The 22,674-nt window shown below is 44.1% G+C and overlaps 2 protein-coding genes across 4 annotated transcripts; both read right to left on the bottom strand.

Annotated features, from left to right (window-relative positions):
- Positions 1-5,451: 5,451 nt before the first annotated feature.
- Positions 5,452-16,463, bottom strand: LOC307074993 (uncharacterized protein). 2 transcript variants are annotated; one of them, XM_079735454.1, is made up of 5 exons: positions 16,138-16,463; positions 8,497-8,629; positions 7,710-7,993; positions 7,454-7,520; positions 5,452-6,922 (listed from the first exon to the last, which is right to left on the bottom strand). In XM_079735454.1, the coding sequence occupies exons 1-5, from the start codon at positions 16,423-16,425 to the stop codon at positions 5,799-5,801; spliced, it is 1,896 nt and encodes a 631-aa protein (XP_079591580.1). In that variant the 5' UTR covers positions 16,426-16,463; the 3' UTR covers positions 5,452-5,798. The 2 variants fall into 2 exon arrangements, with proteins under 2 accessions (XP_079591580.1, XP_079591581.1); XM_079735455.1 differs by having other exon boundaries at positions 7,454-7,517.
- Positions 16,464-18,553: 2,090 nt separating this feature from the next.
- LOC307074992 (uncharacterized protein) lies at positions 18,554-22,347 on the bottom strand. 2 transcript variants are annotated; one of them, XM_079735452.1, is made up of 4 exons: positions 22,287-22,347; positions 21,414-21,676; positions 21,168-21,234; positions 18,554-20,664 (listed from the first exon to the last, which is right to left on the bottom strand). In XM_079735452.1, the coding sequence occupies exons 1-4, from the start codon at positions 22,297-22,299 to the stop codon at positions 19,028-19,030; spliced, it is 1,980 nt and encodes a 659-aa protein (XP_079591578.1). In that variant the 5' UTR covers positions 22,300-22,347; the 3' UTR covers positions 18,554-19,027. The 2 variants fall into 2 exon arrangements, with proteins under 2 accessions (XP_079591578.1, XP_079591579.1); XM_079735453.1 differs by lacking the exon at positions 22,287-22,347 and having other exon boundaries at positions 21,545-21,655.
- Between the last annotated feature and the right edge of the window lie 327 nt (positions 22,348-22,674).

Genomic DNA, 22,674 nt, shown 5'->3' with positions numbered 1-22,674 from the left:
TCAAGGGCAGTGGTACAAAACAAATGCAACCCCTTCCATGGAATATCATAATGATTTAATAAAGCCAATGATAGCAAATAATGAAAATCATTACCAAAAGAAAAGTTTGTATTATTTAGCAGCAATGAACACTCTTCTGATCAAACTATGTAATGCGGACCAAGCCATTCCCCTGCAAAAAAAAGTACAATTATTATCTTTACATCCTGCAGTGAAGAAATGGGAGATGTCCACCACTGCCTTTTTTTCTTGATCCATGAAAAGGTTATGAAGTGGATGATCCTGGTGGTTGTTCTGAATGGCCCCTCACATCTTCAGTGTACATCTCTCCACCACCAAGTAGTTTACCCAGCTGCCTTGCATCTTTGCATCTTTGCATGACTGGAAAAAATGACAAACTTGCTACCTCAGACTGATAAGTTATCTGCGGCAATACTGTTTTTATTTATTAAATCAACAATATTCATCTGTAACCATGATGACTCAAATTGAAGAGAAACATCTTCGCCGGTGGCCTCCATTTAAGGACAGCATCATGGGCATGGGAAACATCCTCAGAATCATCTTCTCTGTCACTTCTGAAAGGAAAGCATAACATGTTACTCAATTTGTCATAGTTAGCATATTCTTGAGCATGGTTGCAGAAGGATTGGGTGCATGCAAACATTTGTAAAAATAAAATCAAATATTGTCAGAGCTTTAAAAATATTTTTGAGATGAATGTTCATTGGTAGTTACTTTGTAGACAGAATGACTACAAGCTATCAGTGATATTGTCAACAAATACCCATCCTTCATGATGCAAAGCCTGCAAGACTAGTTCAGGCAGGCGGCTCAAGCTGCGCCCATCCTGATCAGCTGATCAGTCCCATGCTCTCCTCATCCAAATAAGGCGGGCTATTTAAACCCCCCAGCTTACCTGCTCACCCCTGGCTGTGCTGCTTCTGCTTACATCTCACCGCTGCCTAGGGGGGTTTGAAAACACCTCCTCCCCAGCATCCACCTGTGGGCTCTGTTTCTATGATCCCTGTGTGTGTGTGTGGGGGGGGTCTGCAGGCAGATCATTCAGGGAACAAATAACCAAGGCAGAGCCTGACGCCAAACCCGCTGCAGCTGTGCTCAAGGATACTTGTGCTATGCTATGCTAGCAAAAAGGTCATTTTGGGGGGTCAATACACTGACAGCTTGAATGGCGCTCAGCGGCGATATCTTCTTTCCCCTGGAGTGTTCCGGTTAATATGCACCCTCAAATTGCGTCTGTTGAGTGTAAGGCCACAGTGTGCACATTTGGTCTTACGCCGCTGTGACTTACGCACATTCATTTGTGGCTAAGCAGTGGGGGCTGGGGGTGGCATGGGGCTCTGGATCACGGGGGCTGTTTTTTGGCTCCTCGGAACAGATGTTGATCTCCCTATACAGTCTTTGAAGTGAGACATGAAATGATTCCTCCTTATGCCGGTTGTGTCACAGGTGAGGCAGTGGAAATGGTGAGCGTCTCTGCATTTTAAGCTGCGTTTGCAGATACGGTATTTTGCAAGAGAAAATATTTCTTAACTATGGAGTTATTGACAGCCTCAGACAAGTACGGTATGTGCTTCTGTAGACCACATACCATACTTGTTATGTGTAGGGGAAAAGGGAGGGGAGGGGTAAGAATTTTTTTCCCCAACAATATTTTACAGTAAATTCAGAGTGATCATACCTCCATGGCGGACTGCCCCATCCAAGTGGTTTCTGAGATGGTACTGTATACTGTGATGTTGTGTTGTCCGAAAGGGACAACAAGGACGTTCATAGGCCTCTGCTGTGGGAAACACTGGCTCCTCGCTGGCCAGGAAATAGGTGGGATGCTGAACAAAAACAGAAGAACAATTGACCATTAGATTCAAGATGCACAAGGCCTATTAGCATTATTTTACATCATTCATGTTAATTCTTTCAACATTTCAACGTTATATTACTTTCTATTATTTTTGCTATCTCATAATACTTTGGCAAGTTTGTCATTTTCGATATAACGTTACGCGCACACACACACACACACACACACACACAAACACACACACACACACACACACACACACAGAGTAGGATTTTAGTGTAGGATTTTATCACACATGCTGAATGCTGACCATTTAACTGCCAAAATACCCAAACGTTATAACAATATAACTGTTGGAGCTATGCAGTCGTAAGATGTAATTGTAAAATATGTATTTAGTTTGTTTGCTTTATATTAAATAATATGATTATTTTATGTTTATTTTCTCGTTTGCATTATAAATTAAAGTTAATTTGAGTTTGTTTATGCTTTTGTTTTGAAATTATTACTAATAGGTAAGACGGGCACTGGGAAGGGACATGTTTTTTTACCAGCTGTATGAGAGACAAAGGCGATGAGGCGGCCAGTTCCCACTGTTGCACATTTGTTTTGTTTGCTTGGAAGATTGGAAAATAACCCTTAGAAACCCAAATTCACGACTGGACAGTTGATTATTTTCCCTGCACTGCGTAAGATTCGTCCCCAAGGTGCCTCACTGGTTATTTTGATTACGTGGCTTTGTTTGATTTCTTAATTTTCAAGTTATGGTTTTGTTAAGGACAAATCGCTACTACAATAATTTTTTCTATTAACTTTGCTATCTCATAAGACTTTGTCACAATCGTCACTTTCGATATAACGTTACGCGCGCGCACACACACACACACACACACACACACACACACACACACACACACACACACACACACACACACACACACACACACACACACACACACACACACCTAAATTAAAATTACAACCTCGACATCACTTTTGTGGAACTCCCGACTGTCCCTGAACAAACCACGATGACGTAGGGCACTCTAGGCAGGGCTTGGCGTGTGACGGGCGTGACATGGGCGGGGCTTGACCGGCTGGAGCTCAAGCCCCGCCTTCCCGCAGGCCGCAGCCGTAAATACTTAGGCAAAGCCGAGAAAGGTACGGAACCCATAAGGGACATGGGGTAAAAAAATAAAAAAAAAACGTTTCTCGTGAGCACGAGAAAGTATCTGGTGTTCACAAGAAAGTATCTGGTGAGCAAGAGAAAGTATCTGGTGAGCACGAAGAAGTATCTGGTGAGCGCGCGCGTGTATGTGCGTGTGTGTGTGACGTCAGCGAGTGAGTGGACGGGCGAGGAGAGCGAGCGGTAGTGTAGTGGCTAAAACTCCCTTCTTGTGCATTTGTAAATTGCTCTAAACATATTCAGTCGATTAACCACTCTTTGACAGAAAGAACGACATCTACGCGTGTTTACTGTTGAAACGACGGTAGAAAAAACAGTGCGTTCGCTCCGTCTTTACTGAATGCCATCAAAAGATACAAAACAGTTTTACTCTCCCTCAATGCTACGGCATAACAGCGCCCTCTATAGCAACCAATGTCCTATGCATCTCTAATAAGTATAAGCAATGAAAACAAGTACACTAAACAGTTATTAAACTAAAAAGCAAAACTATGCAAAACAATTAGTTAATCAACATAATAAACAATCACTAAATATTAATCTAAATATATAATATCTAAATCCTAATAATATCCTAAATCTAAATTACAAAATGGCAAAATGGCACTAACAGGTAGTGTGCGTGTCAGTTTAGTGAAGTAATGAACGAGTCCTTTTGTGTGTAAGAATAAAGTACCCAGCCTGTCAAGAATCGGTGGCCGCTTCATTCCGACCATATTCTGACCTATAAGCAGACCCACTGCCGGTCAAAGTGAAGTGTGTTGCCCCCGAGAGAGCATCGGCCCTGGAGGGAACGTCTCCAGCCGACCCAGTTTTTTGCTGTACCTGTTTATACTAGCCATTGCAGTAATAGCGTCTCAGAACTAGTTTCAAATTAAAAGCATTCGTCATGTACATACCGAAAGACAGACAATAAAAGCAAATACTATCAAAGGAAGTGTACGGACGTTGTGATATCTACTTTCAAAATAAAAGCCCAATAAACTGACAAATGTAAGCTTATGCCGATAGTTTTTTTATTGGAGATTTAAAAGGAAACACATTGTTATCATAGACTATTCCACATCAGGGTTATAGTACACGACCCCATAGTGTGACCCAGTAAGTTTCAAGACATTCTGACGGTTAGTTTCAAATAAAAGCCCACCAAAAATTCTAATATGAGACATATTACATGTGATTTTGGATTCAATTTAAAAGGAAACGCCCTGTTATCACAGACTCATTCCACTTCAGGGTCATAGGTCACGACCCCACAGGGTCACCCAAGAAGTTTCAGGACATTCTGATGTCTAGTTTCAAATTAAAAGCCCACTAGAAATTGAAATATGAGAAATATTAGATATGATTTTGGATTCAATTTAAAACGGAATGCTGTTATCACAGACTCATCAAACTCGACACGGTGTCTTGTGTTTCAACTTATCGTAGTAATTTGGAGTTAATCTTTGGCTTAGTGTGTGTGTGTGTGTATCCACCCCAGACCAATGGCATTGTTTTTCATATTTTTTATCAGCACATGATTGGACAATTCAACAAATCAATCAAATAGGCTGCCTCCCTCAGCAGCATTCGCGCAACATAACTACATGCAGAAAAAATAGGTAGATAGCTAACTAGCAGTGTTGTAAAAGCACTTTCTACCCATTCAGTGGAGGAATTTGACTCCCCAAGCAATGTTGTACTTAGAAGGAGCACGTATGTTACATATTAATTTAGTCTTTCGGCCTGTAAACAAATGAAGCAACTGTCCAGCAAAAAATGGGCACTATAGGACAGTGATCATAATTTGCCTCAATATCAGAATAACAACCATGGGTCAAATAGCAATGGCTAGTGGAAAGGCCATAAAGTAGGTCTGTATATGCAGTGTAAGCTTTTCCAGGCCCTGCAAGTCATGATGTAGGCTATGAATGAGTCTGAATGAATTTTTAGCTAGTGGGCATCCCAGAAATGCACCAGAATGCAGGAAGTCAAATCTAGCAAATTCCAAATTCCGTCCTCTCTAATTGAAAGGTGTTGTGATAATTCCCGTTTGCATTGCAACTGCCACCGAGTCTGATACTGAGGCCAATCGATTTTTTTTTGCTGTGTAGATTCCTTTAAATGTCTTGCAGCCATGTCCACTTCACCCATAGTGTTTTGCAATTTAACTGGCCACTCCTCACCTTTGTTTCCTTTGTATTAACCCACGATGTGAATGTTTCCTCTAAGAATCATGTAATCCCAACTGTATCATTGAATGTATGCTCGGTAACTTTGCTTCCTGTATCTTCCCATGATCAAGCTCTAAAATTCAATCAAATATTTTGCTGTCAGAAGTGTCCGAGAATTAAGCAATTCTTCATCACACAGACATCAATTAATAACAATAAAAACTGAAAAAACTGAATCAAAAGTTGGTAAGCGTTTAATTGTGCTATATTTTTTTCAACAAATACAGGATAGAGGTGTCAAAGCGTCCGGTTACCCCGTGTCAAAGCACCCCATTGCCCGTGTGCTAGAGCATGTGCACACGCAAAATGCTTGGGTCGCTGTAGCCAGGGCCGGTTCTAGTCCTTTGGTAGCCCTAGGCGAGATTGAGTTTTGCGCCCCCCGTTCCCATAGCGAGTGTTACCAATTGACATTACTATACTAAACATCCCTGAAGACTCATATTAACTGATTTACCATTACTTTGCTTAGCAGTTTTTTCACCCACTTATAGCTCTGCTATGCTACATTACAAATAAAACAACGAGTGATGCATGGACAAAAACAGAAAAGTTTCAGAACATTTTTTTAATAAACTTATTTTTCGCCGGTATGAGTCCTCATGTGAGTCTTAAGGGAGTTGCGGTGACTGAAGCGCATCTTGCATTGGTCACACCTGTAGGGCTTCTCGCCGGTGTGAGTCCTCATGTGGATCTTCAGCCCGGAGCTCTCTCCGAAGCACATTGTGCATTGGTCACACCTGTAGGGCTTCTCGCCGGTGTGAGTCCTCATGTGGATCTTCAGCCTGGAGCGGTTTCCGAAGCTCTTCATGCATTGGTCACACTTGTAGGGCTTCTCGCCGGTGTGAGTCCTCATGTGGACCTTCAGGGTGGAGCTTTGACTGAAGCACTTTGTGCATTGGTCGCACTTGTAGGGCTTCTCCCTGGAGTGAGTCCTCATATGGATCTTCAGCTTGGGGCTCCGACTGAAGCTCTTCGTGCATTGGACGCACTTGTAGGGCTTCTCCCCGGAGTGAGTCCTCATGTGGGTCTTCAGGGTGCCTTTCAGACTGAAGTTCATCGTGCATTGGTCACACTTGTAGGGCTTCTCCCCGGAGTGAGTTCTCATGTGGGGCTTCAGGGTGCCTTTCTGACTGAAGCGCTTCATGCATTGGTCACACCTGTAGGGCTTCTCGCCGGAGTGAGACCGCATGTGGGTCTTCAGTTCGCATTGCCATAGGAAGCGCTTACCGCATTGGTCACACATGTAGGGCTTCTCCCTGTAGTGAGTCATAATGTGCCGGTTCAGGTAGCCTTTCCGACTGAAACGTTTCATGCATTGGTCGCACCCGTACGGCTTCTCGTCGGTGTGGATCATATTGGCATTGTTTGGGAAAACCTTGCCACACAAGACACCGGGCCGGCCCTTGTGGCCGCCCTGATGCCCAGTAAGCTCCTCAAGGTGGATGAGCCGCACGCTGCAGTTCAGGCTCTTGGCCACGCTGTGGTCCGCTGATAGCGAGCTCAAGGCCTCCGGTTCTGACGCGGCAAAGAGGGTGTCATGGCCGTCCACCGCCAGTGGGCCCTCCCCTTGTCCGTAGAAGCTCAGGATCCGCAGCTCCCCGTTGTGACTGGACATGTGGGAGGAGCCAGGAGCGTCCACACCCAGACTCTCCGAGGTGGCGCCGCGCTGCGTGCTGCAGTCTCTGATGTCATTGTCTTCTTCAGAGAGGAAAACAAAGACGGAGAGAAGGTAATGGTATTAATTCATTATTTACACAAAGGGATACAGTATGTACTTCGTAGACACTTGTGTGTATTAGAAGAATTATATTTTGACATTCTTTCTTTCTAACTTCTATTTGTTGATTATGCATATTTCTTGTCCACCTTGGGGTTGTCAATGGCCAAAGGCTCCAGCTGAGAAGGCACCGCTACGTCCACGCCTTTTAAGGATGTGGGGAGGTCATAAAGACACAACCCAGGTCATCTGTTGTTGCCTCATCACCCGTTTAACCAATACTGTAGTTATATTGGGAGTCCGAGCTAAATCAGCATTCCTGACACCTGTCTGCCATGAAGAAGATGTAAATCATTGTACTATAAACTGTATAAGTAGATCTTGTGTTTTAGCAGGGCTCTGGTCATGATGCTATTCAAAAGAGGACCAGGCTTTTTAGCGCAGGTAGAATCGAGTACATTCTATGTTGATTCAGGTCGTTTTCTTGCATAGATGCAATGTGTATTACTAACCTACAGCGGGCATGCCTCCACCAATATCCTCTTCAACCTTGATTGAAATGATGTCTGGGGTCCGCTGCTTTACACATAAAGAAGGAAACACACACAAGACATATTCTTTCATTTTCACAGAATACTGGTTAATCCCAATTTACGACACATTGAATCATAAAGGTGTGGGCTTTCTATGGGTGTGTTTTGGAGTTGTAACGATCCAAAAGAGAGGAAGCCTCTCTTTTGGACGGTGAATGAGAAGATGATTTCCAACCTGCACACTCAGCTCCTCGTGGCGGACCAGCCGCTCGCTGCGCTCCAGGCTCTTGGCCACGCTGTGGTCCGCAGACAGCGAGTTCAGGGCCCCCACTTCTGACGCGGTGAAGAGGGTGTCATGGCCGTCCACCGCCAGTGGGCCCTCCCCTTTTCCGTGGACGATCAGGATCTTCAGTTCCTTGCTGTGACTGGCCAAGTGGGAGGAGTCAGGGGCGTCCACACACAGACTCTCTGAGGTAGCGCCGTGCTGCGTGCTACGGTCTCCAAAGCCAGAGCAGTCTTCTACAGAGGGAGAAAAAAAATGACAAAGTAATTGTTTCGATACATTATTTGCATAAAAGGAGGCAGTGTGTATTTATACACTCAATGAACCCTAGCGCAAAATGATCTGAGCACAACATGATGAGCATGAAATGCGAGACAAGCGCAAATATTCTATTTTGACAATAACAAGCGACTAAGTGTCCTTCCTTGTAAGCTGATCAGCTAACATATATACATTTTAAATTCATTGATGTTCAAGAATCATAAACCAGCTTATGTGGCATCAGTCCCTCATGCTCATGTGGTAGCTGTCTTGAAACCCTTCTGGGTTCTTGACCTATTTCCATCTTTGAAATGCAACACCCAAGTTTGACTCGTGTTTTATCAAGCCGCTGGCCATGATGCTTTTTTAAAGAGGACCAGGCTTTTTAGCGCAGGTAGAATCTAGAATCAGCCTAGAATCTATGCTGCCAGAATCCATTTCATCAAAAGTAATTGTACTCAAGTTGGAAAGTACATACCTTCACTTGTAAAGTGGGGCCGCAACGTCTTTAAGGTTAGCTGTGTGCCTACGGTATGTGTTTCCAGGTGGTCTGTCTGGCAGGCAACATCCCTTGAGAGAAGCAGCTGAATGTAAGCACTTGATGAGCTGGCCTGTGCAGTGACAACAAGGTCAAATCAGTACTCAATTTATTACTTTGTATATATTCCAGGTGCAAGTTGTAAAAGATATAAGATAAGCATGTTTAGGTAATGACATTAGCCTCAGTGGTGGTCTTAACATAGAGGCATAGTGTTACGTATTTTAATCACATAAGCTGCCCCACATAGCCACAAGGAAGCAGGATCGAACACACAAGCTGCATTACCTCCAGATAGCCACACGGAAGCAGGATCAAACATATAAGCTGTAATTACTATACATAGCCACAAGGGGAGCAGGACCAACATATAAGCTGCAATAACTACTCCAGCCACAGATGGCAGCACTTTTAGACAGGTGAGGAAGCCGGAGCCAATACGTTACATAGGCCACGCCTACTTCACATAGGCCATGCCTATTTGATACAACCGGGGAGCGGGAGTCAGATGAGGTCAGAGACATATGGCAGACCCGTTGAGAGCCCCGGGGAAAGCCCCCCGGGGCTGGAAGATAGCGCTGCGGTATTTCTCTCCACGTGTGTTAAATACAATTCCCTCCTTTTGCTTCATAGTAACCATTAGAGGTGGGCGATATGGCCTAAAATCCATATCGCGATATACATTGCAGCCTCTGGCGATAACGATATATATCACGATATAAAATCATAAAATAACCGTTTCAGAACAGGTTACATAGACCCTAAGGAAAGCCAAACTGCTAAATGTATTTAAAAAAAAAGAGAAATATAGTATGTCATTTCGAGAACATTTATTGTGAAACACTGTAATCATACAACATAATGTTGCAGATAAATAAAATTAGTATTGGGTTTCTTTCCTTTAGTGCAAACCATTCTAAAAGGCACTACACTTAGTTTAAGTCCTTGGTTCTTAAATGCCACCCAAGATGCAGAGAACAGGAAAAACGGGTGTCTTTCTAGATAAGGAACAGACACTGTACTGACAATTAGGGATGGGCATGATTAATTGATGTTCGTCACTGATTGTTAAGATTTTTGTCGATTACGTGATATTTTTTATCGATCAAAAGGAGGTTGACCCAGCCGGAGAGGTGGTGTCGGAGACGTTGCTCAACATGGAGCAAAGAGGAGACGGAACGTCTATTGGATATTTGGGTCCGATATCCAGGAGACATTCCGTCTCCTCTTTGCTCCATGTTGAGCCACCACCCGACGGTCCGACAAAAGCAAGTAAAAAGTATGCTGGAAAACATAACTTAAAAATGCCGATGCATTTAACACATTCCGAGTCAGGATGAGGGAGAAGGAGTTGGACCAGTCCGCAGATCAATGTATATCACCCTGGATATCCATGATTGTTTACTTTCACCAGCGCTTCCCCCGCCCGTTTTCTTTAACGCTTTACCCCTCAGACCTTTTTGTCCAATGATTTAACGTTCTTTGCACACATGCAGGTTTGTTGACGAATTCTGGCACTGTTGCGAAAATTGCAATGTGAAAAGTAACCGCACCAAACCAAAAATTAAACATTGTATTTTGCGTCATCAACATGCATTATCGCGATAGAATTAAAATCTCTATCGTAGGCCATTTTCTATCATTTATATCGTATATAGTTTATATCGCGCATTACTAGTAACCATACCAAAATACTTTAACAAATAAAGTGAGTTAAAAGCGACCCGGATTGAACTACTTTGTTCAAGAACACGACAATTTGGTGACCCCGAACGTGATTCTGAGAAAGGCCGAGCGGCCACCACGACGCTCAACAACTCTTCCACAGGCGCCACAAATCAGGTAAGCAGAACCTATTGTCGTAAAGACTGAATCTGCATAGGATTAGATATAGGAATATTTAGGTGTAAGAGTTGTTCGAGCCACCGTCTAGTCGCGGCGCTCCACAGTCCCGGTCCGGGGATTACAAAAGCAAGGTTAACTACTAAAGACGTAGTTAAAGGGTCGCGGAGAACTCTGAAGGAGATTTAATTAAAATAATCATATTGAAGAAGCAAAAGGGCCAGAATTGTATAAATGGGATTGTGGATAGACTGTATCCATCCCATATAGGCCTAATGTTTGTACCGTGAGGAGACATAAAACTTATGGTTATTTTTTCGATCGTGAGGAGATATTACAACCATGTCCAGTTTCTTTTGTTTATGTGTCGTGAGGAGATATTACAACCACAACTATATTGCATCGTGAGGAGACATAACAACCACGAATACATTACTGCTCTGATCAATTAAGTTAAACGCCGTTACCAAACGATACGGCAGACCGTGAGTGCCTCCGGTCTAGAATAAATAGGCTATTGCCTTCCCCATTGTATCACCGGTCGCATCTTCTGGCATTAGTTTGAGATTCACATCTCTGGAGGTAGTGAATGCAATATAAACCTCTAACACCAAGGTTGAAAGCCAATGTGCATGATTCATAACGCTTTTTGCAAATAACCTTATTTCCTCAGGCAAGGCTGAAGGCTGCACGCAAGTGATTTTTCCTGTAGTTGCAGGTTATAGTTGCAGTACATGCCCCACTGACGCTCTCTGGATAATAATAATAACTGTTTTTTCCCCACAGGAATTCAACGCAATTTGTTTATCTAAGTACTAACTAGAAAAGATCTGCAAAGTACTCGGTTTTGTCCATAGACGCCATAATGTTTTCTGTAAAGACTGCATAGTCTCTTATCTGGAACAATAGAAACAGACAACCTTGTTGAGGTGTTGATACCCCGACCCCCCACCCCCCTGACTCTCTCTCTTCCTCTCCCTCTCTGTGTATATATATATATGTCTCTATATAGATATATTCCCCTAAAGATCCATTGCAGTTTCAAGCAATAGTAATGTGTTGGCAGCAACTTATTAAGCCAAAAGTGCAACTTTAATTATCGCATTTGACAAATCAGCAGGTGAACTATCATATTTAATTTGATATATTTCATTCATTCCAATATTTTTTGTGCCAAAGTTACCAGATACCTGGTTCCATACTTTTATGTGTTTGTTATAGGTCGGTTGTGTGACATTACCCAGGCCACCACTCTTGAGGTCTGGATTAATGACATGGCTGGACTTTGTTAGTGTCCCCCCCCTCTCCCCCATCACACATAAGACCTTGTGAGACTCATAGTTTATGGCAAGCTCATACAGACAGAGTTAAGAGTTAAATAAAACCTACAAAAAAATAAAAATAAAAGATAAACTTCAGAGGCAAGTACATCATAACTATATGAATTTAGTTTGACTTTGCTTTAAATAGCAATATTTTGATTATTATCATGACTACAGTTTCAGCACGCGCATTGTGCTCACTCCACCTCTAGTTTTAGGTAAACCCATAGCAATAAGTTGGAAACCCCATTCGATAATGTAACATATTTCTGTTCGCATAATATAATATTTTGGCTATAATGTTGCAACGTATAACGTTTGACATCTTTGGGAGAATAATATTTATGCATACATATAGAGATATGTGTAAATATTTTTGTGTATATACATGCATACATTTTTGGGCAACAAAAGAGAATGTTGTGGCGCAGTTTCAATGTGGGATTAAGGAAAATAATTAACGTTATATTATCTTCTCTCTCTCTCTCTGTCTGTCTCTCCCTGCCTCCCTTCACATAGCTCACATACCTACCTCTGGGTCCCGAAGCCTCCACTCTAACTCTAACCGCCCCACACCCACACACACACCCACACACACACTTTTCTTTCATGCTCCACTCTGGACATTCTTTTGAGTACTCATCGTGTACGATTGTACTTCGGACCGAGTGCGAGCCTTTACTATAGGTCTCTGTGTAGATCGGATCACAATAGGAGAATAACAAGGCGTTCTTTTCACTTTTTTGGTCTTTCTTTTCTCCCATTCTTCCGTCCTTTCCTGAGGCCGGCACGGCCTGTATTCCTAAGCAGTAGCTCCATAGCTGACGTTCAAAGGGGCTATTATCTTATCTGCCAATCCGCTGATACCACACTAGACTGTATGCTTACATTTTACATTCAGGTCTATTGGAATTTTGTTATTAAAGACGATGAATTACTAAAGTACGAGTCTCCACCCTCCAGAGCCTTTACGCTCGTAAACCCCCCCGCCTCCTGACCCCTTACTCCGTATATCTCCTCCCCACATCCCTCTCCTCTCACTCCCCTCTCCTCGCCATCCGGGCCCAGATCGTAAATCTCCCCTTCACCTTCCTCCCTTTGTGAACCCCCTCTCTTCGCCATCCGGGCCCAGACCGTAAAACTAATCTTCACCTTTTCACCTTCTTCCTCTTCGTAAACCCCCCCCCCCCACCTCTCTCTCTATCTCTCTCTGTGGCTGGTTTTATTAACGATAGATTTGGTTTGTAATACCCCTTTTCGTCCAAGGATCACATAGGGCTTTTTGTGTATATATAAATATACACACAGCTCAGGGAGCAGAAAGTGTGTTGAAGGTGTAAATTGTGATTAAGTGGTGGCCTTAAGTTTGTAGTTTCCCCCACCGCCATATTTGGAGTTCTTCGTAGTCTCTGTAGCCAAGCGCCCCCCCCCTCTTCTCAACATCTCCCTCTTTACCACAAGAAGAGGACTATTATAAGTCCAACTAGGTTACCCCCTGCTTTCCAAGAAGCTAACTATTACGGCTTTCCCCGCACCCAGCCCCAGAATCCCCTTAAGTGTCTGCCCCCACCAGGCGAGCCCAAGTACGCCTTACAACAATAGGGTAACCCATGGAACAGCCGTTCAGAACCCCACTTGACTTGTACATACTGGAACAGATAGGATCTCATTCGTTCCTATACACCCCCCATTCCCCATCAACCTATTAGGCAGGGACCTGATGGGTTCCCTGCAGATCACACTGGCCTGCGACTTAGGGAGCACCACCCTACGAACCTAGTTTGTACCCTCAAACACTCTCTCTTGATGATAGTAGTATTCATTTAGTTGAAAGAAGGAGGCCGAACCCCTTTCTATTGTTAGTCAAGTTGGAGGTTTTTTCTTATTGTTCTCTCTTCCCCTCACTCCCTTCCACCCTAAACACCTAGCTATGTGTAAGGACCAGATTGTCAGTTTTTGTATTTGTTTGTGTGTTTGAGTGTGTGTGTGTGTGAGTGCTGAGATAAGGGGATCCATTCCCTTGTTAATATCTGCAGAACACGCATGAATTTTGAATAAACCATAATTACTGTGTTTTTGATTCACCAACATTAATTGTATTAACAATCTGCAAAAGTTTGCATTTTTTTTCTAAATGTATTCTCTTTTCTCTTCAGGAAGTGGCAATATAAGCAGTGAAGGATGCCCAACACTCATCATTTTAATTGTTTACATTATTCTAAATATTCTCTCTCTCTCTCTTCAGGAAGTAGCGGTATAAGCAGTGAAGAATGCCTAACACCCACAAACATTACTTTTTTCCAGATTGCTCGTAAATTGTCTGTCTGTTTTCGTGTGTTTTGTGTATCGTGACAGGAGTGCACTAGACACTGGTTGTGTTATGATCATTACTATTAGAGAACCAGGACGGTTAAAATAGACACCGGGATTAACTACTAAAATAATAAGTTCAATTAATAAATAATGCGAATGGTTTTCACCGGTGCACAAGGAGGGAGTTAGAAGCTCGACCACTATAATTCAATTAAAACACATTCTTTGAAAATATTGAATCTCATTGGGGAAATTTCTGCATGAATCAGCTACTGCATGCAAACAAACAGAACAACACTGCATGACATGTTCACGGGTCAACTATTGCCTCCGTTGGAACGATTGCAATAGATACAATATCGTACCACCAATATGCATGCATGATCTTGTTTTCAATAATTAGAAAAGCCGGATTCCAGAACCGGAAGAGGACCTACCAAGGGAGGGACCGACCCAGGGGTAATAAATCAAGGGAGATCCCTGTATTGGAGTATTAGAGTTACATGGTGATCACAGGATTTAGGGACAATTATCTTACTCCATAACATATCGTACCACCAATATGCATGCATGATCTTGTTTTCAATAATTAGAAAAGCCGGATTCCAGAACCGGAAGAGGACCTACCAAGGGAGGGACCGACCCAGGGGTAATAAATCAAGGGAGATCCCTGTATTGGAGTATTAGAGTTACATGGTGATCACAGGATTTAGGGACAATTATCTTACTCCATAACTTACTCCATAACATCAACAATTAGCCTTTAAAGTTGTCCATACCCCCCCCCCCCCCCCCCCCCCCCCCCCCCTTTAGGGGACTCTGAGGAAGCGCGGTAGAAATGCACAGTTCAACAGACCTGACAAGGTTTGAGTACCAAAAATGACAACACAAATTAGATATTTCCAGAGGGATAACTGTAATAACAGACATTTTATTAAAAGTGATGGTATAATCTAGAGATAATAATCGCCAATACTTACAATTAGACTAAATAAGTATGATACAAATGTTATCCAAAATCCATCCTGAGTGGGATGGAGAATCTACATGTTACGTTTTTCTTTATGAACTTAGGTTTTGCATACTATTCCGTGTATGGTCTTGTCACCCTGTCATTCTGCAGGGTCATCTAAAATGTAAACCTTTGTGGTTGGTGATGCAATCTGTTATCACTCTGTTCCTGTGTTATCTTCTGTTGGTTTGGGCCTGTTTTCCTTTCCCCTGGGGAGCGCAGAGACGCATGTGACATGGCACGGCCGCGACCACTTATTTAAAATTAAGGGTTAGGAAAAGGGCTAGGAAATGAAGAGACCCAAGCGGCTCAAATAAAAGAAAAAATAAATAAGACGCCGCTAAATATCTGGCAACGTTGCCAAATATGACACTTTTTTACAGCTACTGTTGGGGATACAGACAGGAACAACAACGTCCAAAGCGTTGAACATGCCGCTACAGCAGCAGCAGCTAGCTGTGAAGTGGCGCTGGGTCAATACCTGGGAGAAGACGTCAATAAGTAGTAATAAGTGGGCGTATTGGTGCGTTCCAGGCAACCCGTAACCCTTGTTTTCACACCCTTCTACCCGTGAAAGTGCCCTGGAACAGCAGTCAAACCAGCAACTCACTACCCGTGATTTCGTACCAGATCGATGTATTGCCAGTTCCAGCTCGTAACTTACGAGCTAAAAAGTGTCCGTGGAAAGGAACGCAGTATTATCTCCTCATGAGTAAACGCTAGAACTACTGCGGTCCCGTAGCTGGTAATAGACAGTTGTATTCGTTTGTAGTATGGGGAGTAGTCCCTTGGTATCCAAGCAGTAGAGATCAGTGCCTGTACCCCCTTTGTTGAATTGTGCCCATTCTCGTGTGATCCCCTGGTTTGCAGAGGTGTACGCTCAGTCAGAACGGTGAATCAAATAACAAAGAAGTGGACAACACTCGCGGTGTGTGTGTTCACACACATACCTGATGCCGTCTACCTTTGCATTAGCGACAGTAACTGGGTTGTTAGCTGTAGAGCTAATGCTACAGCAACTTTATAATGGTAACACGGTAACCATATTCAGTAAACCAACAACAATATATAGTGATAGTAAATATACAGTACCGTTGGTTGACTAACTTGTCCGAGGTTTGTAGCTGAGCCGAGGAGAGTTGGTACTGATCCAGACTTAATGTTCAGACATTGAGCAAGTCCAGCTCTGTATTGGCCCAAGTTGAGGAAGCAGTCGTCGGTGAAATGTTTGGAGCAGACTGGCGCATCATTTCCAGAGAAAATAAAATTAACCCACTGGTTCTTAAGAGGCTCGGATGAAGGGACAAAAAGCAAACTTTTGTATTCATTTGTACATCCAAACACTGAGCAACTGCCGTGCTTCGCTCGTGTGCAAGCCATGATGTCTCTCCAGGAAAGAACTTTGTGGATGCTCACACGGTCGTAGCTCACTTTCTCATGGGCGGTCGAGCCAAATTCTCTGGGCGGGCAAAGCCGAGAAAGGTACGGAACCCATAAAGGGACATGGGGTAAAAAAAAAACAACAACAAAAAAAAACGTTTCTCGTGAGCACGAGAAAGTATCTGGTGCTCACGAGAAATAGCTGGTGCTCACGAGAAAGTAGGCAGACATATCTCGTATGCAAATCACTGGCAGTGTGTGTGTGTGTGTGTGTGTCTGTGTGTGTGTGTGTGTGTGTGTGTGTGTGTGTGTGTGTGTGTGTGGAGAGTTCAGCTGAAAGTTACTGGGTTTGATTCCCAATGTCAGCAGCCTATAAGATACTACAGGTTATAGCAGTGGTCAGCAGCCTTTTCACCATGCAGTGCCAGTTTGACATTTTCTCGTTAATGAGTGTGCCCTAAGCAACAATATATTAAAAATTAAGCTGAATCATGACACAGCGACCAAAAACATTTCCAGAAGACCTGGAATTGTACTATTTCCATATAGTCCTTAATCATGAATTAACATTTGAATGTTTTTTTGGTTGTTATATTTGCAACATGGGCTTACAAATTATAACTACATACGTCCCATCTTAAAACACCATTTTCAGAAACTCATTCAAAAACATATTTGCACTGTGAGAAATGTAAAAAACGAGAATATATTACAATGTTGGAACCATCCACATCAATATCTTTAAGACATGTACAGCTTTGCAAAACCATGTGAAGGCGATGCATACAGGCCACTTGCAACAATATTTTAAATATTTTCTTCGCTATTACTCACAACATAGGTTGAAAAACTATTAATTGATCGCATTTCAGAACACTGCTTTCTGTAACTAATTTAAACATATTTGCACTGGGAGGAAATGCCCAAAACAGATTAAAGGGCAAAAAAAAATCGGTAGTAATGATTATGCTGCCGCATTGCGCTCTGAATTTTTTAAATAATAATAAAAATATATATATATATATATTTTTTTTTTTCAAGTGTGCCAATGATTATGCTGGCCCGTGCCAGTGGTGGCACGCGTGCCTAGGGTTGCCGACCCCTGCTATAGAGCAAGATGCCCCCTAACCCCTACCTGGCCCTTATCATATGTATCTGTACACTGTTTAACCCTTACCTGCTGCTTAGTCGCTTGTATCTGTATTCACTGTTTAACCCCGACCTGCTGCTTAATCACATGTATCTGTATTCACTTTCTAACCCCTACCTGCACCTTGAATCACATGTATTTATATTCACTGTTTAACACCTAACTGCTTCTTGAATCACATGCATTGCAGTGTTCTTTGGAAAGAGTTTGCCGAGTCAGGGTCGCTTGTAACTCACTTTATTTTGGGAAAGGTTTGCTATGATATCTATGAAGCAAAAGGAGAGGAATTGTATTATGCATGCGTGGAGATACGCTTAGCTGGGCATGCGTGGATGCCCTCCCTGGAGCGTTCTGCACCCTGGGCTATGTGTTGTGACTTTTATACTGGGCAGGCGTGGACTCAGTTATGTGCTCTGATTGGCTAAGCATGGTGTTGAACTCCCGCCTCCTGGATACCCGTATGTTTAATCTGTGCTGATCCCTTGCGGCTATGCGTTGGCATTGCAGCTCGGTTTGCTGCTTGGTGCTGACCTCTTGTGGCTGTGTGCGGGAAATACACTTGTTTTTGTAGCCTTGAACTTCTGGGTTTCTCGAACACCTGGGCCGCTCGTATGTCTAGAATTGACACATGATCATGGGCGTCAGTTTGGTTTGAAATGTGTTGGAGACAAAGACGCATTTGGAAGTGCATTTTCAGAAGTGCTGTGTACAATGAGGATGCACTCTTTTTTCTCTCTTTAGTGCCGGTATTGAAAGATTCTGAAAGACGGTATACCCATGTAGCTAATTACTTAGGAATAAAATGTATACAAAATCTGTCTGGCACGTTTTATGAAGAAAACGTTTCCAAAAAGCATTGGACATATGACCCACTATGTTCTGCTCCATGTATCCAATGACAACGTGACATGACATGGCTAATCTACCAACATAAACAAGAGGACCTAGGAAAGGATATTAACTGCGTGTTCAATTTATTTGGGATTTAACATAAAAAATGTAACATTCAAAATTAATAAGAAAAACCTTGATCAAGGAAATGTCACATTCAACATCAATACAACCTCCAGCTTTCCTCGTGGGTGCCCGGTTTGTTTACATGATGTGGGCGCATCTGTCTGCGTCACACAAATACCCTGCGCATTTACTGACGCAAATGACGCTTAGAAATGTTCAGCGTAGTGTCTGAATTCTTGTTTGTTCGTTCCCTATATAGTGCACTATGTCATAAACACTATATAGGGAATAGTGAGTGAGTGAATAGAGAACGATTTCGAACACCTGTTTTTTCTGTTACTTTTTCTGGTTTATTTTTTTCTCACGTTAGGCACCCCCTGAAGAACTCTGGCTCCTCCCAGGGGAGCCGCACCTCACAGTTTGAAAACCACTGGCTTATTGCAATCGGCGGCCCTGGCTTTAGCTGGTGTTGAACTGCAGACACACGCAGGGCTTCTAACCGGAGTGAGTCCTCATGTGGGACTTCAGGGCAGAACTCTGACTGAAGCGCATCGTGCATTGGTCACACCTGTAGGGCTTCTCGCCGGTGTGAGTCCTCATGTGGATCTGCAGGTGGCATGTCTGTCCGAAGCTCTTTGTGCATTGGTCACACTTGTAGGGCTTCTCGCCGGTATGAGTCCTCATGTGGGTCTTCAGGGAGGTGCTCTGACTGAAGCGCATCCTGCATTGGTCACACCTGTAGGGCTTCTCGCCGGTGTGAGTCCTCATGTGGATCTTCAGCCCGGAGCTCTCTCCGAAGCACATCGTGCATTGGTCACACCTGTAGGGCTTCTCGCCGGTGTGAGTCCTTATGTGGATCTTCAGCCTGGAGCTGTCTCCGAAGCTCTTCATGCATTGGTCACACTTGTAGGGCTTCTCGCCGGTGTGAGTCCTCATGTGGATCTTCAGGGTGGAGCTCTGACTGAAGCTCTTCGTGCATTGTTCACACTTGTAGGGCTTCTCCCCGGAGTGAGTCCTCATGTGTGTCTTCAGGGTGCCTTTCAGACTGAAGCGCTTTGTGCATTGGTCGCACATGTAGGGCTTCTCCCCGGGGTGAGTCCTCATGTGGGTCTTCAGGGTGCCTTTCAGACTGAAGCTCATCGTGCATTGGTTACACTTGTAAGGCTTCTCCCCGGAGTGAGTCCTCATGTGTGTCTTCAGGGTGCCTTTCAGACTGAAGCGCTTTGTGCATTGGTCGCACATGTAGGGCTTCTCCCCGGGGTGAGTCCTCATGTGGGTCTTCAGGGTGCCTTTCAGACTGAAGCTCATCGTGCATTGGTTACACTTGTAAGGCTTCTCCCCGGAGTGAGTCCTCATGTGTGTCTTCAGGGTGTCTTTCAGACTGAAGCGCTTTGTGCATTGGTCGCACATGTAGGGCTTCTCCCCGGGGTGAGTCCTCATGTGGGCCTTCAGGGTGCCTTTCAGACTGAAGCTCATCGTGCATTGGTCACACTTGTAGGGCTTCTCCCTGGAGTGAGTCCTCATGTGTGTCTTCAGGGTGCCTTTCAGACTGAAGCTCATCGTGCATTGGTCACACTTGTAGGGCTTCTCCCTGGAGTGAGTCCTCATGTGTGTCTTCAGGGTGCCTTTCAGACTGAAGCGCTTTGTGCATCGGTCGCACTTGTAGGGCTTCTCCCCGGGGTGAGTCCTCTTGTGGGTCTTCAGGGTGCCTTTCAGACTGAAGCGTTTCATGCATTGGTCGCACCCGTACGGCTTCTTGTCGGTGTGGGTCCTAATGTGGACAATCATATTGGCATTTTTGGGAAAAACCTTGCCACACAAGACACCGGGCCGGCCCTTGCAGCTGCCCAGATGCCCAGTCAGCTCCTCAAGGTGGACGAGCCGCACGCTGCAGTTCAGGCTCTTGGCCACGCTGTGGTCAGCGGACAGCGAGCTCAAGGCCTCCAGTTCTGACGCAGCGAGGAGGGTGTCATGGCCGTCCACCGCCAGTGGGCCCTCCCCTTGTCCGTAAAAGCTTAGGTTCTGCAGCTCCCTGTTGTGACTGGACATGTGGGAGGAGCCAGGGGCGTCCACACCCAGACTCTCCGAGGTGGCGCCGCGCTGCGTGCTGCAGTCTCTGATGTCATTGTCTTCTTCAGAGAGGAAAACAAAGACGGAGAGAAGGTAATGGTATTAATTCATTATTTGCACAAAGGGATACAGTACGTGCTTTGTACCCACTGGTGTGTATTGGAAGAATTATATTTTGACATTCTTTCTTTCTAACTTCTATTTGTTGATTATGCATTGTTCCTTGTCAAGGGCTCTAGCTGAGAAGGCACCGCTAAGTCTCCGCCTTTTAAGGATGTGGGGAAGTCATAAAGGCACAACCCAGGTCATCTGTTGTTGCCTCATCACATGTTTTACCAAAACTGTAGTTATATTGGGAGTCAGAGCTGATTCAGCATTCCTGACACCTGTTTGCCATGAAGAAGATGTAAATCATTCTACTGCATAAGTAGTCCTCATGTTTTAGCAGGGCTCTGGTCATGATGCTTTTCAAAAGAGGATCAGGCTTGTTAGCGCAGGTAGAATCGAGTACATTCTCAGTTGATCCAGGTCGTTTGCTTGCATAGATGCAATGTGTATTACTAACCTACAGCGGGCATGCCTCCACCAATATCCTCTTCAACCTTGATTGAAATGGTGTCGGGGCTCCGCTGCTTTACAAATAAAGAAGGAAACACACACAAGACATATTCTTTCATTTTCACAGATAAGTTGTTAATCCCCACTTACGACACATTGAATCATAAAGGTGTGTGCTTTCTAAGGGTGTGTGCTGGAGTTGTAACAGAGGAAGCCTCTCTTTTGGATGGTGAATAAGAAGATTATTTTCAACCTGCACACTCAGCCACTCGCCGCGCTCCAGGCTCTCGGCCACGCTGTGGTCCGCAGACAGCGAGTTCAGGGCCCCCACTTCTGATGCAGTGAAGAGGGTGTCATGGCCGTCCGTCACCAGTGGGCCCTCACCTTTTCCGTGGACGCTCAGGATCTTCAATTCCCCGCAGTATCTGGACATGAGGGAGGAGCCAGGGGCGTCCACACCCAGAAGCTCCGAGGTGGCGCCGCGCTGCGTGTTACGGTCTCCAAAGGCATCGCAGTCTTTTGCAGAAAGAGAAAAAAAAGACAAAGTAATTGTTTTGATACATTATTTGCATAAAAGGAGGCAGTGTGTATTTGTACACGTGAAAGAAACCCTCTAAATATATGTGTAAGTAACATTGACACAGAGGGTTAAAATGTGTCCTGCAGACACAGATTCACAGTTTTGGAGAGGGATGTCTCCTCCAGCACCTTCCTCCCTAGACTCAAAGCTCAAGCAGGTGACCAGGTGGAGGAAACTCAACGAACACCAGCGCAAAATGATCTGAGCACAACATGACATGCGAGACAAGCGTAAATATTCTATTTTGACAATAACAAGCAATAACATGTTCTTCCCTGTAAGCTGATCAGCTAAAAATTATACATTTTGAATTCATTGATTTGAGAATGATAAACCAGCTCATGTGGCATCTGTCTTGAAACCCTTCTGGGCTCTTGACTGATTCCATCTTTGAAATGCAACTCCCAAGATTGACTCGTGTTTTAGTAGGGCTCTGGTCATGATGCTTTTTAAAAGAGGACCAGGCTTGTTAGCACAGGTAGAATCGAGTACATTCTCAGTTGATCCAGGTCGTTTGCTTGCATAGATGCAATGTGTATTACTAACCTACAGCGGGCATGCCTCCACCAATATCCTCTTCAACCTTGATTGAAATGGTGTCTGGGGTCTGCTGCTTTCCACATAAAGAAGGAAACACACACAAGACATATTCTTTCATTTTCACAGAATAGTTAATAATCCCCACTTACGACACATTGAATCATAAAGGTGTGTTCTTTCTAAGGGTGTGTGCTGGAGTTGTAACAGAGGAAGCCTCTCTTTTGGATGGTGAATGAGAAGATGATTTCCAACCTGCACACTCAGCTCCTCGCTGGAGACCAGCCGCTCGCCGCGCTCCAGGCTCTCGGCCACGCTGTGGTCCGCAGACAGCGAGTTCAGGGCCTCCCTTTCTGACGCGGTGAAGAGGGTGTTATGGCCGTCTATCGCCAGTGGA

This window comes from Pollachius pollachius (assembly GCF_949987615.1).
Source record: "Pollachius pollachius genome assembly, chromosome: 4".
NCBI lineage: Eukaryota > Metazoa > Chordata > Actinopteri > Gadiformes > Gadidae > Pollachius > Pollachius pollachius.
This window is presented reverse-complemented; position numbering and strand designations above follow the sequence as displayed.